Source organism: Castanea sativa, chromosome 5 (genome assembly GCF_040712315.1).
Source record: "Castanea sativa cultivar Marrone di Chiusa Pesio chromosome 5, ASM4071231v1".
NCBI lineage: Eukaryota > Viridiplantae > Streptophyta > Magnoliopsida > Fagales > Fagaceae > Castanea > Castanea sativa.
Window position 1 is genome coordinate 63,638,437 of NC_134017.1, and position 14,969 is coordinate 63,653,405.

The 14,969-nt window shown below is 35.9% G+C and overlaps 1 protein-coding gene across 1 annotated transcript; it reads left to right on the top strand.

The window, feature by feature from the left end:
• On the top strand, positions 1-6,826 carry LOC142634248 (cellulose synthase-like protein E6). The gene is made up of 8 exons (XM_075808546.1): positions 1-296; positions 420-741; positions 4,568-4,708; positions 4,816-4,947; positions 5,098-5,310; positions 5,428-5,652; positions 5,746-6,093; positions 6,186-6,826. The coding sequence occupies exons 1-8, from the start codon at positions 25-27 to the stop codon at positions 6,729-6,731; spliced, it is 2,199 nt and encodes a 732-aa protein (XP_075664661.1). The 5' UTR covers positions 1-24; the 3' UTR covers positions 6,732-6,826.
• The last annotated feature ends 8,143 nt before the right edge of the window (positions 6,827-14,969 follow it).

Here is a 14,969-nt window from a genome sequence, read left to right on the forward strand (position 1 = left end):
TAGGAGCTAGAAAGAGCGAGAGAGATGGCAAAAGATGATAACCTTCCTCTGTTTGAAACAAAGTCAGCAAAGGGACGAATCCTTTTCCAAATCTATTCACTTTTAATTTTCGTGGGAACATGCTTCATCTTCGCATATAGACTGAGCCACATACCAGCAAAAGGAGAACCAGGAAGATGGGCATGGATGGGATTGTTTTTCTCAGAGCTTTGGTTTTGTTTTTATTGGTTTGTCACTACTGTTGTCAGATGGAACCCCATCTATCGTAACACTTTCAAAGATCGCCTCTCTCATAGGTGTATCTCTCTGTTTCACATGCCTAGCTAGCTTATATATATTGCATGCAAACTTTATTTTCAATGTATGCATTTGTCTATTACATGCTTTTCTTGCTAAGTGTAATTGTATATAATAAACAGATATGAAAAGGCTTTGCCGGGCATAGACATATTTGTCTGCACAGCAGACCCTGTGATAGAACCACCAGTTATGGTGATTAACACAGTCCTATCAGTCATGGCTTATGACTATCCACCTGAGAAGCTAAGCGTGTATCTATCAGATGATGGCGGTTCAGATTTGACGTTCTATGCTATACTGGAGGCCTCACGTTTCTCAAAGATTTGGCTGCCATTTTGCAAGAGGTTCAAAGTAGAACCAAGATCGCCGGAGGCTTATTTCCGCACAGCTGTTGAGCCGCTTGGGGAGCCTGTCCTGGCCAAGGAGTGGTCAACTGTCAAGGTAAATCTGTCGGTATCATTCTCTCCTCATCATTTGCAGAATACCGTTCATTGTTGGATGGAATAATATGACCCTCATCATTTCAATTGAAAAAAGAAAAAGAAAAAAAGACCATACTTATCGGTTATTTGTGTTCTAAGCAATAATAAAACATTAATATACGTGTGTATGTGTATATTATGAGAAATACCTCTTTTTTACTATGTAAATTTATATGGTAAAGATAGAAAAAAGTAGCAAATATTAGGTATATTTGCAAAAATTATACAATATTTATCACTTTTTGCAGAGAAGTATAAAATTTGTCGTCTTTTGTGTATTGACAGTGTAAATTTACATAAAAAGTAAAATGTAAATACAAAAAGGTCCTCACGATTCGATCTCAGTTCAACTTTGATTTGGCCTTAAAAATCTTGAACCTCTCTCTTTACGATTCAATGAACGATTTAGATATGAAAACCATGATAAATATTATACGTCGAATATATAGAAGATTTTTTTTTTCTCATAGGGTGTGTTTATTTGAAGGTGAAATATAGTGGATGAAAAACTTTAGAGGGAAAATAGAAATGAAAACTTTTTTGAAGTGTATTTAGTTGAGTGGAGAGAAAGAAAAATAAATAGTGGAGCCTATGTATTTTCTCTTCAGGCCCACCAAAATGTTTTCTCTCGAAAATGGAGAGAAAATAAGAAAATATTTGGACAAAAAACTCCCCTCAGCTAACATGTTAGGTATTGCTCAGTTTTTTTTTTTTTTTTTTTTTTTGCTGCTTTCTTTTCCGTTTTGTCATTTTTTTACGTTTTGTCATTTTTTTTCTTTTTCTTTTTTACGTGTGAACTGTTTCTTTTTTCTTTTTTTCTTTTTTTTAATAAATTTCCTTCTTTAGCTTTTTTGTCCTTTTTCTTTGTTTGTTTAATCTCCTCTAGTTTGTTTTTTTTTGTCCTTTTTTTTTATAAACTTCCTTCTTTAGCTTTTTTTTGTCCTTCTCTGTACACTTTCGGTGTTTTTATATTACTGTTTATCTGTATTTTTTTCCTTATTTGTTATCTTTTATCCTTTAGGGCATGAAAGTAAATTGATATAAACTATATTTTTATCCTTTCACTTTTTTACTCTCAAACTAAATATAACGAGGAAAAACTAAAAAGCTTTTTATCTTCTCTCAATTTTTTATCATTTTATTTTTTCACCCTCACTTAATTAATGATGGTCTAAGTTAAGTTGGTGGGGGCGTGTAGACAAACATGCAGGGAAAAAGTATTATTGTAGGGCACCTGGAGTGTGATATTCTTTGTTTGCGCTATAATTTGGCATCTGATTATTGATTCCAGTGATTGAGATAGAAATTGCCCCATTAGCTCCGTCAAAATCAAACTTTGCGTATTTTATGATCTGTACAAGCACAGCCACACACACACACGTACAAAAGTTTCCTTCCGTGTTCAAAAATCTGATGTTCTTTCTATATTCTTGGTCCGTTTCGGAAAAAAGTTACAAAAACAGTGTCACTAGTTGACAAGAAACGATTCTCTTTAAAAATAAAAATAAAAAAAAAAAGTTGACAAGAAACGCATCATTCAATGGGACCCTCCAAAATTAACACTGTCCAAATCCTCAGGACAGTTGTCAGTGCACATTGATTTTTTGGTGTTGGCCTTTGCAACTTGCCTGCCCTGAAACGAATCAAATAGAAATAGGTAAATTCCATTAACAAGGATTGGGCTAATACAAATCACTGAGTGAAGTCTAAAATATTTCAATATCGATTTTTTTTTCCAAAAGTCAACCTAACCCTTAAAAGAGTTAAGATAAATGATCAACTGGCTTAATAGTATTTAGGGAATTATTATTATTATTATTATTATGAGAACTCATACTTTTACCATTATAAAATAAATATCTCTTGCAATGTGTAAGCACATTGCAAGTACATATAAAATATAATTCGTGTACAATACTTATTCATTATATTATATTTGATAATTAGTTATATAACATGTCATTAGAAAGAAGAAATATGAATTATTTTGATTAATATAATTCATTTATGAACATGTTTTTGAATGAATTCACAAATATTTAATTACTTTGACTAACTTATTTGCACAAAATTTTCTATATTTTACTTTTATGTTTTCCTAGTTTTTTTTTTCAATTATTGTTAAAATTACTAAATTTGAACGTGTGTCATATTTCAAATAAATTGTTTTTTGATATAAATCTTCAATAAAAACCATATACTTTCCAAGAAAAACCTAAATTTAAATCCCCCCTCCCCACTTTTTGTGTGAAAAAGAAAACATATCAATTGCCTTTTATATTAATAATTAGTAAAATGCACATGTATCTCAAAAACACATAACTAAAAAATTAATATTAAAGAAAGCACTATTATTTTTTGCTGAATAGAAAAAATCTAAAAATAATTTTAAAAAATGGTAAAATTTTTTGTTGATATGGATGGAAAAATTTAGATTATCCCTTATTTCCCTGCTAAGTAGTTGTCCAAAAATTTTTATAATTAAAAATATAAAACTAAAGAAATAAAATTATTTATCTTTGAATACAAATAAATAATAAATAATAAATAATTTATTAAACCATTTTCTTAGCTAAAAGGTTAATGAATTTATTCATTAAAACCTTTACTTGATGGAAGAAATTAAATGAATAATACCTAGGGATAAAGCCAGAACTTTGAGTTAGAGGGGTGGTTTTACTGTTAGCTGTGTGTGGTGGTTTTAACCTCTGGCTTTGCTACAATTTAGTTGCTGATTTTTTTTTTTTTTTGGGTAAAAACATAGTTATTTTTTTTTAGAGTTTTTTAAATGGCAGGGTTGTTTATTTTGAATAAAATTGGTTAATTGACCTTAATTTTTTTTTTAGTTTTACTATTAGTAATTTTTGTTGTTGAGCTTTTTTTTTTTTTTGGCTCATATATTTTGTTTTAAATTCTAGATCTATAAAATTTTTTATAGTTACTAAAATGAGGAAAATGCTAGATACGAGCCTTTTTATAAATTAATGATATGATAAGTAGTTACGGATAAGTAAAAAAATGATATAAGTGGTGGGCTCATTATGCAAACAAATAAGAATTTGCTACTAAAACAGTTTGTAAAATGTTGTAAAAAAGTTTGTGACATAGCATTATGCTTAAAAGAATCAATGATATTTTTTAAGAGAAACAAAAGGCAATTTTATAGAACAATTTGCTAAAATTATTACAGATATATATATCTGTAATAATTTTTTTATATAAAAACTTTGGGGGGGGGGGGGGGGGGGGGTCATTGGCCCCTAATCCAATGATAGCTCCATCCCTGAAAATACCTATATCCCTTTCAAAGAAGATTGATATATGGAATTAATAAAAAAAAAAAAATGAGGTGGATTGTCAAATGAGAGAATTATAAAAAAATATGCCATATGATGTAACCTTATGTTTTCACTCATGATGTACTTACTTATATATATATATATATACACACACGCACACACACACACACGATTGTAAATCCATCTCAAAACATACGAAAGAATCCCAAAAATGAAATCATTTATCTACTTTACTTAATTTCCATAATATCCCTCAATTATAACCCACCATTATAAACCCATCAAAAGGCTTCTAGGAAGGTTGTTATATTTACTTTGTATCTTTTTGATACGTGACATTTGCAAAGTCGTCTATTTATTCTGTTTCTATTTTACGATTAGATTGGAAATTAGTAGACAAATATCTCGTAATTTTCCTCTTTACTTTATTTTTCAATTCACATCACACGTGATAAAGAACAAAATCATGCTTCATGTTATATGTAGATGTTATATGAAGACATGAAGGAACGGATTGAAAACACCACAAAACTAGGTCAAATATCCGAAGAAATAAGCAAAGAACACAAGGGATTCAATGAGTGGATATTGGTTGCAAGCCGACGTGACCATCAAACAATTCTTCAAGTATATACTATATATTCTCTTATTCTCATGAGCTGAATGTACTTAATTGAATAATTAAATTTTATTCGATTTCATGGCTTAGTTAATTAATAATAACTAATTTATAGATACTTATTGATGGGAGAGATTCTGAGGCTGTGGACATTCAAGGACAACCTTTGCCTACTTTGGTATACTTGGCACGTGAAAAGAGACCCCAATACCACCACCATTTTAAGGCAGGAGCCATGAATGCATTGGTAAGCCATACATCATATCTACATGCAAAATGCTTCTCCAAACTAGTTCTATTTTTTGTAGTCTCAACTCTCAGTAGCCATAAAATCCATATGTTATTAGTTTGTAAGTATTTTATACTCATAATCATTTTTCATAATCAAAAATATTAGATAAGGGTGTCATCGAGGATAAGCAATAGTCCAATAATTCTTAACGTGGATTGCGATATGTACTCAAATAATTCAAAGTCAGTGAGAGATGCATTATGCTTTTTTATGGATGGAGAAAAGGGAAATGAAGTTGGCTTCATACAGTTTCCACAAGCATTCGAGAATCTAACAAAAAATGATGTTTACAGTAGTTCCTTAAATGTAATAATGGAGGTAAGCATAAAAAATTTACTTATAGTTTTTCCAATATGTTGAATTGAAAATGTGTACCCTTGATTAGAGAAGACATTTAAAAAAAAATTTATACATGTGTTATACATTGCAATAAAGTTGGAGATGCCAGGATTTGATGGGAATGGAGGGCCTTGCTATATTGGTACTGGGTGCTTCCACAGAAGGAAGACTCTTTCTGGGAAGAAGTATAAGAAGAATTATAAGACGGATTGGAAGAGATGGAGCAATAGAAGTGTAGAGGAGAGTACAAGTGTACTAGAAGAGACAAGCAAAGTCCTTGCAAGTTGTAGCTATGAGGAGAACACTCAGTGGGGAAAAGAGGTTTGTGTGTGTACAAATCATTTGAACCTCCTATATTCTTATTTGTGATGTGTGTGCACAATTCATTTTAACCTCCTATACATTAATTTGTAGACAGGTTTGAAGTATGACTGTGCAGTGGAAGATGTATTGACAGGATTAACCATGCAATGTCAAGGTTGGAGGTCCATATATTTCAATCCAGAAAGGAAGGGCTTTCTTGGTGTTGCTCCCACAACACTACTACAGTCACTTGTACAACACAAGAGATGGTCTGAAGGTGATTTTCATATATTTGCCTCTAGGAATTGTCCCTTTGTGCTTGGATATAAAAAGATTCCCTTAAAACTTCAACTTTCGTACTGTATCTATTTGCTATGGGCTCCAAACTGCTTGGCTACACTGTACTATGCTACTGTGCCATCTCTATGCTTGCTTAGAGGAATATCCTTGTTTCCACAGGTAACGTACTTTTATTTTTTAAATTGAAGTTCTGTATTATTGTTGCTAATGCTAAACTGTCTTCTAAGAATAGAATCATCTTGCACAAATAGATTTCAGATTTATGGGTTCTTGCATTTGCATTTGTCATCTTTCTCCACCGTGCATACAGCCTTGGAGAATGTATTTGGTTTGGGGGCACATTCAAAGGTTGGTGGAATGATCAAAGGATGTGGGTGTATAAAAGAACAACTTCCTACTTCTTTGGCTTGTTGGACCATATCCTAAAACGACTGGGGTTTACAAAGTCAACCTTTGTCATCACAACAAAGGTGGCTGGTGATGATGTGTCACAGAGATATGAGCAAGAGGTCATGGAGTTTGGTACTTCTTCTCCAATGTTTACCATTTTAGCGACACTTGCATTGCTAAACGCCTTTTGTTTCTTCGGAGGACTGAAGAAAGTGATTGCAGATTTGGAAACTTTGGTTTGGGAGCGATTTGCATTACAGATTCTTCTATGTGGTCTATTAGTTTTAATCAACCTTCCTGTTTACCATGGACTTTTCTTCAGGAAAGATGTTGCTAGCCTGCCCACCTCAGTTTCATACCAATCAACTGTCTTTGCTCTATTGGTTTGTGTAATAGCCCTGTATTAATTTCTATGTTTGTGTTGCACAAAACTTGTATTTAATATTTATTGTTGTTATACTCTTTTGTTGAATCACATTAATATAGCATTTCAGTTCACTTTTATTTACTTAAAAAAATAAAATAATAAGTTTGGATTGAGTGTACATATTCTAAATCTGAATTTATTAAAAATATAAATTCAAACTTAATTATGGCATTAAACATTCAACACGGAGAACTAAGTACTGAATTTGGTTAGAGTTGGAAGTCTTGCCAGCTTTAGGTATGTTTGTTTGAAGGAATTTTAGGGAGTATGAAAAATTGAGGAGTGAAAAGTAAAGAGAAAGTATTTTTAATGTGTGTTTGGTTGGGTGGGATGGAGGAAAAAAATAATGGAACCCGGATGTTTTTTCTTTAACCCTACCAAAATATTTTCTCCTCAAAATAGAGAGAAAAGGGAGATGAAAACTCTCTGGGTATAGAAAAGACTAAAATGCCCATTCGTAGGTGCACGTAGGTTTTCGTCTATTTGCCAGTTTGACTTTTTTTTTTTTCTCCTTCAATTTTTGTCTATCTGTGCGTAGTACTATTTTTTTTTTGGTGGTTATCAAAAAAAAAAAAAACTTTCTTTTTGTTTTTTTCTTCTCCCTTTATTTATTTTTTTTTCTTCCTTTCTTTTTTTTTTTTTTTGTCTTTTCCTATACTTCTCTTTTTTTTTTCTCCTTCAATTTTTGTCTATCTGTCTGTTGTACTATCTTTCTTTGTGGTTAAAAAAAATAATAATAAAAATAAAAAACTTTCTTTTTGTTTTGCGTTTTTTCCCTTTATTCTTTTTTTATTCTTCTTCTTCCTTTTTTTTTTTTTTTTTTTTCTGTTTTGTCTTTTTTTTTTTTACTTCTCTTCTTCTTTTTTGGTGCTCATCTTCCTTTGGCTTGTGTTCCTTCAGAAAAAAAATAAATAAATAAATTGAAGTGTTCATACACAATTTTTTAAAAAATATGTTTTTTTTTTGTTTTATTTAATGTGAACATAATTGTAAATTTATATCAATTTCATTTTTCGTAATCTTATTTTTCTTCTCAACCAAACAAAAAAGTTTTCTATCCCTCCACTTTTTCATCACTCCAACTAAACACACATGAGGAAAACTAAATCTTTTCCATCGTCCCACTTTCCGTCCTCTCACAATTTTCTATCCTCCCACTTTTTCACTCCTCTAACCAAACAAACCCTTAGCGACTAAAATCTCATTAAATAGTAATGGTAGAGAAGGCAATCCTAATTCCTAAGAGCTAAAAAATTCAAACTACTATTATAGTTGGCTTAATTCCACTTCATCTCTAATTGACTATAGATGAAGTCAACTAGGGGTAACATTAGAAATGTGTATGTTCCAAGGATTTGTGGTCGTGGATCTATTTTGTACGTTCCAATTGTAGACGACTAAATTTCTTAGTTCGAAATAAATCAAACAAGTAAAATAGTTTCACAAATACGAATTTGTATTGATAAATGTGTGGTACAATTCTCTGTAATTACAAAGGAGTGATCCTCTGATTCAATCTCCTTGAAAGATTTATTGATTGGAATTGTGGTAATGTGATTTTGCTTTGAACATAAGATATTCTTCAATTTGGCTGAGGAATGGATCGGAGATCTTTAAAACGGAATTACAATGAATCTCTGGCTATGAACTTGTTAGAAATTCTTTGTTCTTCGTGTTCTTCGCGTTCTTTGTGTGTTCTTCGTGTTCTTCGTGTGTTCTTCGTGTTTGAAGGTTTGTGGTGGAAATTCTTCGGTGCTTTAGAGGCTTGATTCCGTAGAGCTTCGTTGATTTATGGTTTGTTGAGGTTTCTGGAGGCTTTTGAGCTTGATTCCAGTGAACTTTGAGATTTAGGAATATGATTTGGATGATTCCTCTTCGATTGTTCTTCGTATTTGAAGGTTTGTGGTGGAAGTTCTTCGGGGCTTTGGAGGCTTGAATCTGTAGAGCTTCACCAATTTGTGGTTTGTTGAGGTTTCTGGAGGCTTTTGAGCTTGATTCCAGTGGACTTTGAGATCTGGACGAGTAGTTTGGATGATTTTTGCTTCGAATGTTGTTTGTATTCGAGGTTGAAGTTCTTGAAGTTCTTGGAGGCTTCGGGGTTTGATTCCGGAAGAGCTTCTGGATTTCTGAACTCAAGATCTCCTCTTCCTTCTCTCTGTCTTGTCTGTGTTGTCGTCCCCTCTTCAATGTCTTGGGGAGGCTTCTATTTATAGGAGTTTAGGGGTAGGTGAGCGACACGTGGCGGAGTTTGATTGGTGACACTTGTCACAGCTTGATTGGTCCGCTTATGTCATCGCTTACACGTGCTGAGTGCTTGTGTCACTGCTTACACGTGCGAGGCCGCTTATGTCATCGCTTACACGTGCTGAGTGCTTGTGTCACTGCTTACACGTGCGAGGCTGCTTGTGTCATCGCTTACACCTGCTGATGCAGTTTCATGCCTTCATTTCAATGACACTTGGTGAATTTCTACTGGTTTCTGAATAGTGATGGCAAAACCTAGCAGCAGTACGTGGCACTTTGTAATTGGTTGTATTTTGTGGACTTTGGTAGTATGATGTGTCAGCTTGTGATAGGTCGGAAATTTTCCCTCTCTACACCAATATTAATTGACCACACCGCCTGTGATTTTCCTCATCTTTTTCAAATTGGGTCTTCAACCGTTTGAAGGACTAGCAAAGGTTGTGTAATTTGGTTGTCTTGAAGAGAAAATGAAGCAATATATGGTTGAGGTATATCTAGAGTAACTACTGTAAGGACGCAATTCGTGCCTAGGCCCAACGAGAAGGAGGGTATAGGCCCAAAGATCCTAATACAATAAATTTATAGAGTACCAGTAAGCAATCTTGATTCTAATGAGCTTAAATGGTAACAACAATAACCCAAGATCACCAAACAATAAGGATGGATAGGTTTATAAGATGAAATTTATCCTCGGACTCAAGTCGAGAACCAAGTGCTTATATTTCTCTTCCCTTAAAGATTTATGAACAATATTCAGTCTATAGTGTTTCTCTTTCTATATCTCGATCCCCTTTTCTCCGGGGCCTCCTTCCTTCTTATACTCCATCCCCCCTTCATCCTTGCTCTCCATGTCTAGATGTAGACTGCTAACATGGATACTTGTCTCATCAACACCTCCCTAAAGTCTTTAGGTAACAGTTGTAAGGCTGAGAATCACTATTTAGATATCACTTCCTCATTAATGCGGCTAGAGAGTTAGGTACAAAGCATTCAATGCGGTGGTAGCAACTTTCTGTGAGATATTTCCCTTCCGCCCTTGCTCTTTGTGCCCTTATGAAACATATCTTCATCTTCACGACCTTCCAAAATATCATTCTAGTCAACACGACATACTACATGATCCTCACCGCATTTAGCCGAGGATGTACCCCACCTTGGATTATTTATATTCGCTTCGTCCACCATTTTTGCTTTTGGGTCTGCAAGTTGGGTATCATCATTACCATCAATCCATCCTCAGCCAAGTAAGCGTCCTCAGACCAAAACCTATGGCCCAAAAACGTATCTTAGGCCTTTTGTCCCCACAATAGCCCCTCAAAACTTCACTTTTCTCCCCTATCCGAGGAGAAAATTGGGGTTTTGACCCAACGCGACCACTTCTACACTCTTCTCCAATTTTCACACGAGAGAATGTCATTTCCCATTCTTTGAAACTATTTCTGACACTTTGAAACCTGCAATGCCCCCATTAAATGCTCCAGACGGCACCCTGTCCTCTACGTTCAACGGTAGGATGTAAATCTAACGGTCAAAATCTTTCCCCCAAATTTTTAGCAGTATAACTCCCGTTTTATCACACCTTTCATATAAAACATTTGGAATGGTAAAACTTTCTTATTATTTCATAAATCCATCAGCCTTTAAGAATCCTTTACTCTCTTAGTTTCCAAGAAGTTCCTGAAGAGTCATCCATTCTTTCCTTCGTAAGTTTTCACGATCTTAGACTCTTTTTTTCCTCGACCATTATCCTCGCCCTATTAATTTTCTTCTCCTTTTTCAAAATCTTCATTTCTATTTTGTTTAAATGGGTAAATTTAGAGGCCTAGTAGATACCCCTACTGGTATGGAGGGCTCTAGAGCCAAATACCACATTCCCCCAGGAGTTGGTTTGAGATATTGCGCCCCAAACCAAATATATACCGATAGGAAAGAAGGGGAAGTCGTCATTCCCATAATCGCATTCTTAGAAAGAGGAATGACACTTCCCATGGGGAGTGTAACCCGAGATTACCTGTGTAATCATAGATTGTGCTTGCACCAATGTGCACCTAACGTATTTAGAATCTTAGGTAGTGTCGACGCTCTAAATGAGCAGATAGATTTGAGACTCACATGGTACGATGTTGTCCATATATTTGAGTGTCGCTCACTTACTAACTCGGGGTATTACCTCAAGTCTAGGTCTAACATCGTTAGGCTCATATTGTGTCTTCCCAAATCTAACAAAGGCATGAAGGATGACTACCTAATTGCCTCTAGGGAGTGGCACGACGGTCTTCACTGTCCAGTCGAAGAGGGAAAACTAGGTATGACTCCATAGGGTTAGGCCCTTTGGCACGGGGTTTAGTTCTTCTAACTTCATCATTCCTATTTTTATTACGCATTAGCTTCCTTTTGATGGCGAATGTAATTGGTCTAATCATGATTGGCTTCTCGGATGTTTTTGCAAACAGGTAACATGTAGCACCCCGTCTAAGTCTATCCAACATCAAGGACCTTAACAGAGTTTTAAGATCCGAGGTTTTTGTGAGTGAAGACGGTCAGCTGAGGGCGGTCCATCTCATCTTGGGCTTTGAACCTATATCAACCACCTCCAAGACATAGGCAATGCAATCATAGTGGGTGAGTGTAGGCGTAGAAGAATAGACGTCTCTAAAACTGAATTTCTCCCTTCACGAGAACTGCTCGCAGATTCTCCTATCATCCTTCTCGCACGTCCAATAGTAGCCATCCCCCCTGTACTCCCTGAAGTTGCAACCCCCAGGGAGGAATCTTCCTTCTCACGCCTGTCACTCGAGGAAAAAATAGACAAATTCCAATTAGAGAAGAAAGAAGAGGAGCGGATTAATCTCATCAAACTCTCAGACTCAGAGAGTGAACTTGATAGGTTAAAAACCAAATTTCCTGCCTTGATAATTGCCGAAAGTAGATAGCAAGGCCGAGGAGGAATTGATGAATTTGAATCCAAGGAAGGGTTTAAGAGACATAATGGCTAGAAGGCAAAAAGGGGCATCTTCCAAAGAGGCCCCAAAAATCCAACTTTTGCCCACCTTACCACCAAATCTTCCCCTACCCGCAACCATAACTGGTCCGCCCCCCATACCAAACTCAAAGAAGAAAAGGAAGGAGCAACAAATAGAAGAGGGCGAGATCCCTCAAAAGGGGGCCAAACAACAAAAGATGGCCAAGAACAAGCATCTTGCTCCTGCAGACAACAAGGAGGAGACAACTACCCCTGAGGGGCACCAACAATGCGTTTGGGCTCCTCGACTAGAGGTAGAGGGGGCTATCATCCCATTGAATGCCTCCATCAGAGAATTTGAAAGAGGGCATTAGGCATACATCGCTGAAGCTTTGGAGCAGCCTTTCCTTCTACCAAAGGACATGGACGCTCTAAAGCGTATGAGGTAGCCAAACCTCTTCTTGTCGCTGAAGAGAGACATTGCTATGGTAAGCTTCACTCTCACATTAATTAAATGAACGTTAAAGCATTTTTTTTTTATAGAAGTTTTACTATTCTTGTGCAGGTTATTCAAGAAGTCTTCATTGCTGAGGAATGGATTAAGGATGCTAAGAAGGAGACCAACACCGAGATTCAAGCCCACTCTGAGACTATCAAGGCCCTGGGGACCTTACAAGAAGAGAAAAAGGAGTTGGTTGACAAACTGGTTGCTAAGGAGAGAAGGCAAAAAAGTGTTGAATCTGGCATAGAGAGTGCTTAGAGAAAGGCTGAATATCAATGCAAGCAACTCCATCTCAAAGAGATAGATCTTGCCACTCAGCAAAAACGGGTTCTGGACCTCAAGGCTGAGCTAGAGAAAGCCAAAGCCGCTGCTCGGGTAGCCGAGGAAACTGCGGAGGCAGCCATACAAGCATCCTGCACCCGTGGGCTAGAAAAGACTAAAATCTGGCTAGCTGAGGATCTAGCCGAGGTGTGTAGGGATTATTGCTAGGAATCTTGGGAGAAAGCCCTTGGCCTTGCAGGGGTCCTTGCCTCCTTGGAGTTGAGGCAACCAGGGAAAATATATTTTTATTTTGATATTCGTGAGATCCTGTGGCCCCCGCCACTATTATAGAATCTTCTGAACAGCCCTTATTGACGCAAGGTCTTCCTCTGCCTTCTGAAGCCTCCAAAGGATCCACCCAGATCAGTGGTGAAGGTCAAAAAGGCGAGGTGAGCAAAGATAAAGACAAAGGCAAAGAGGTTAAAGCCCCATCAGAGGCCATAGATGCTGCCAATGCTAAGGATGATGCCAAGGCCAAGGAGAAGGCCAAAATGAAAGAGGCAAAGGCCAAACCTAAAGAGGTCGAACCCACGGTGAAAGCTACTCACACCTCTCAATCAAGCAAGAAAGATGACCTTCCTCCTCCAACAAAAGAAGATCCTGCCCCAACATCCAAGGCTTAGATCCTAGGGCTTTATTTCCTTAACAGCTAATTCACTTTTCTTTATAACTTTTTTTTTATATATTTTCTTTTGTAACTATATAAGTAGATTTTTGTAAGAAAATTTCTTCTCATCCAGAGCTAAATCAATGAAAGTTATAAGTTCCCTATTTATGATAGCATGATTACATTCTTTCCTTGTGTAAATAAAAAAAAAAATTCTTTTATAGTTAACTAGGGGGACAAGAAGATACTCCCCACTTCGTTGTCTGTATAAGGAATAAAACTTTCCTATCTATCTAATCAAAATAAGATATTACTAAGTCAACAACATTTTCTAAATCACAAACATATATATTTCATGCTTACAAATGCTTTAAGTGATGCTCATGGATTTTCAATTAGCCAGATCATTGTAGTGAGAATCCCTAATGTATACAATGAGAGGGACAAACCATGATCACTATGAACTTCAACACTTAGAAAAATAACTTAAAGTGTTACCTTACCTAGAATAGGTGATCCGAGGAATCAAACATAACTAAGGGTTCGTTTAACACCTAAAAATATGTATCAATTTTTCCAAGGTATGTGGTTTGAGGATCCAGATATAACCAAGGTTTTGTTTGACTCTTTGAAGAAACAATGGAAGATATCAATTTTCTCAAGGTATGTGGTCCGAGGATCCAAGCATAACCAAGGTTCTATTTGACTCTTTAGAGAAGCAATGGAAGATATCAATTTTCCCAAGGTATGTGATCCGAGGAGCCAGGCATGACTAAGGTTATGTTTGACTCTTTAGAGAAACAATGGAAGATATCAATTTTCTCAAGGTATGTGGTCCGAAGAGCTAGACATGACTAATGTTTGTTTGACTCTTTAGAGAAACAATGGAAGATATCAATTTTCCCAAGGTATGTGGTCCGAGGAGCTAGGTATGACCAAGGTTGTGTTTGACTCTTTAAAGAAACAATGGAAGATATCAATTTTTCCAAGGTATGTGGTCCAAGGAGCCAAGCATGACCAAGGTTCTGTTTGATTCTTTAGAGAGACAATGGATGTGATGCATAAAGTAGTAGACTATATAGAACTAAAAAATATTTCATTAATAATAATACCTTCGCAGGTTATTTACATTCCAAGGACGTGGTATAACCCTTTCATCCAAATCTTTAAGATAATAAGCTGCTATCCCAGCTACTAAGGTGATGCGATATGGCCCTTCCCAGTTTGGTCACAATTTTCCCCAGGTTGAATTTTTTGCAGTACCTAAAACCTTCCTTAACACCAAATCCCCTGGCGCCAGTGGTCTTAACTTCACGTTCAAGTCATAACCCTGTATAAGCTTGTGCTGATAGTATGCTAGCTGAACCATAGTATTTTCCCTTCATTCCTCAACTAAGTCTAAACTCTTTTCTAACAATCCATCATTATTTCTCGAACTAAAAGAGCTCGTTCTCAGCGTTGGCAAACCTGTCTCGAGAGAAATTACCACCTCGGTCTCATAGGTCATTGAAAAAGGAGTTTCTCCTGTGGACCTACGAGGTATAGTCCTATAGGTCCACAGAACATGCGGCAGTTCTTCCAC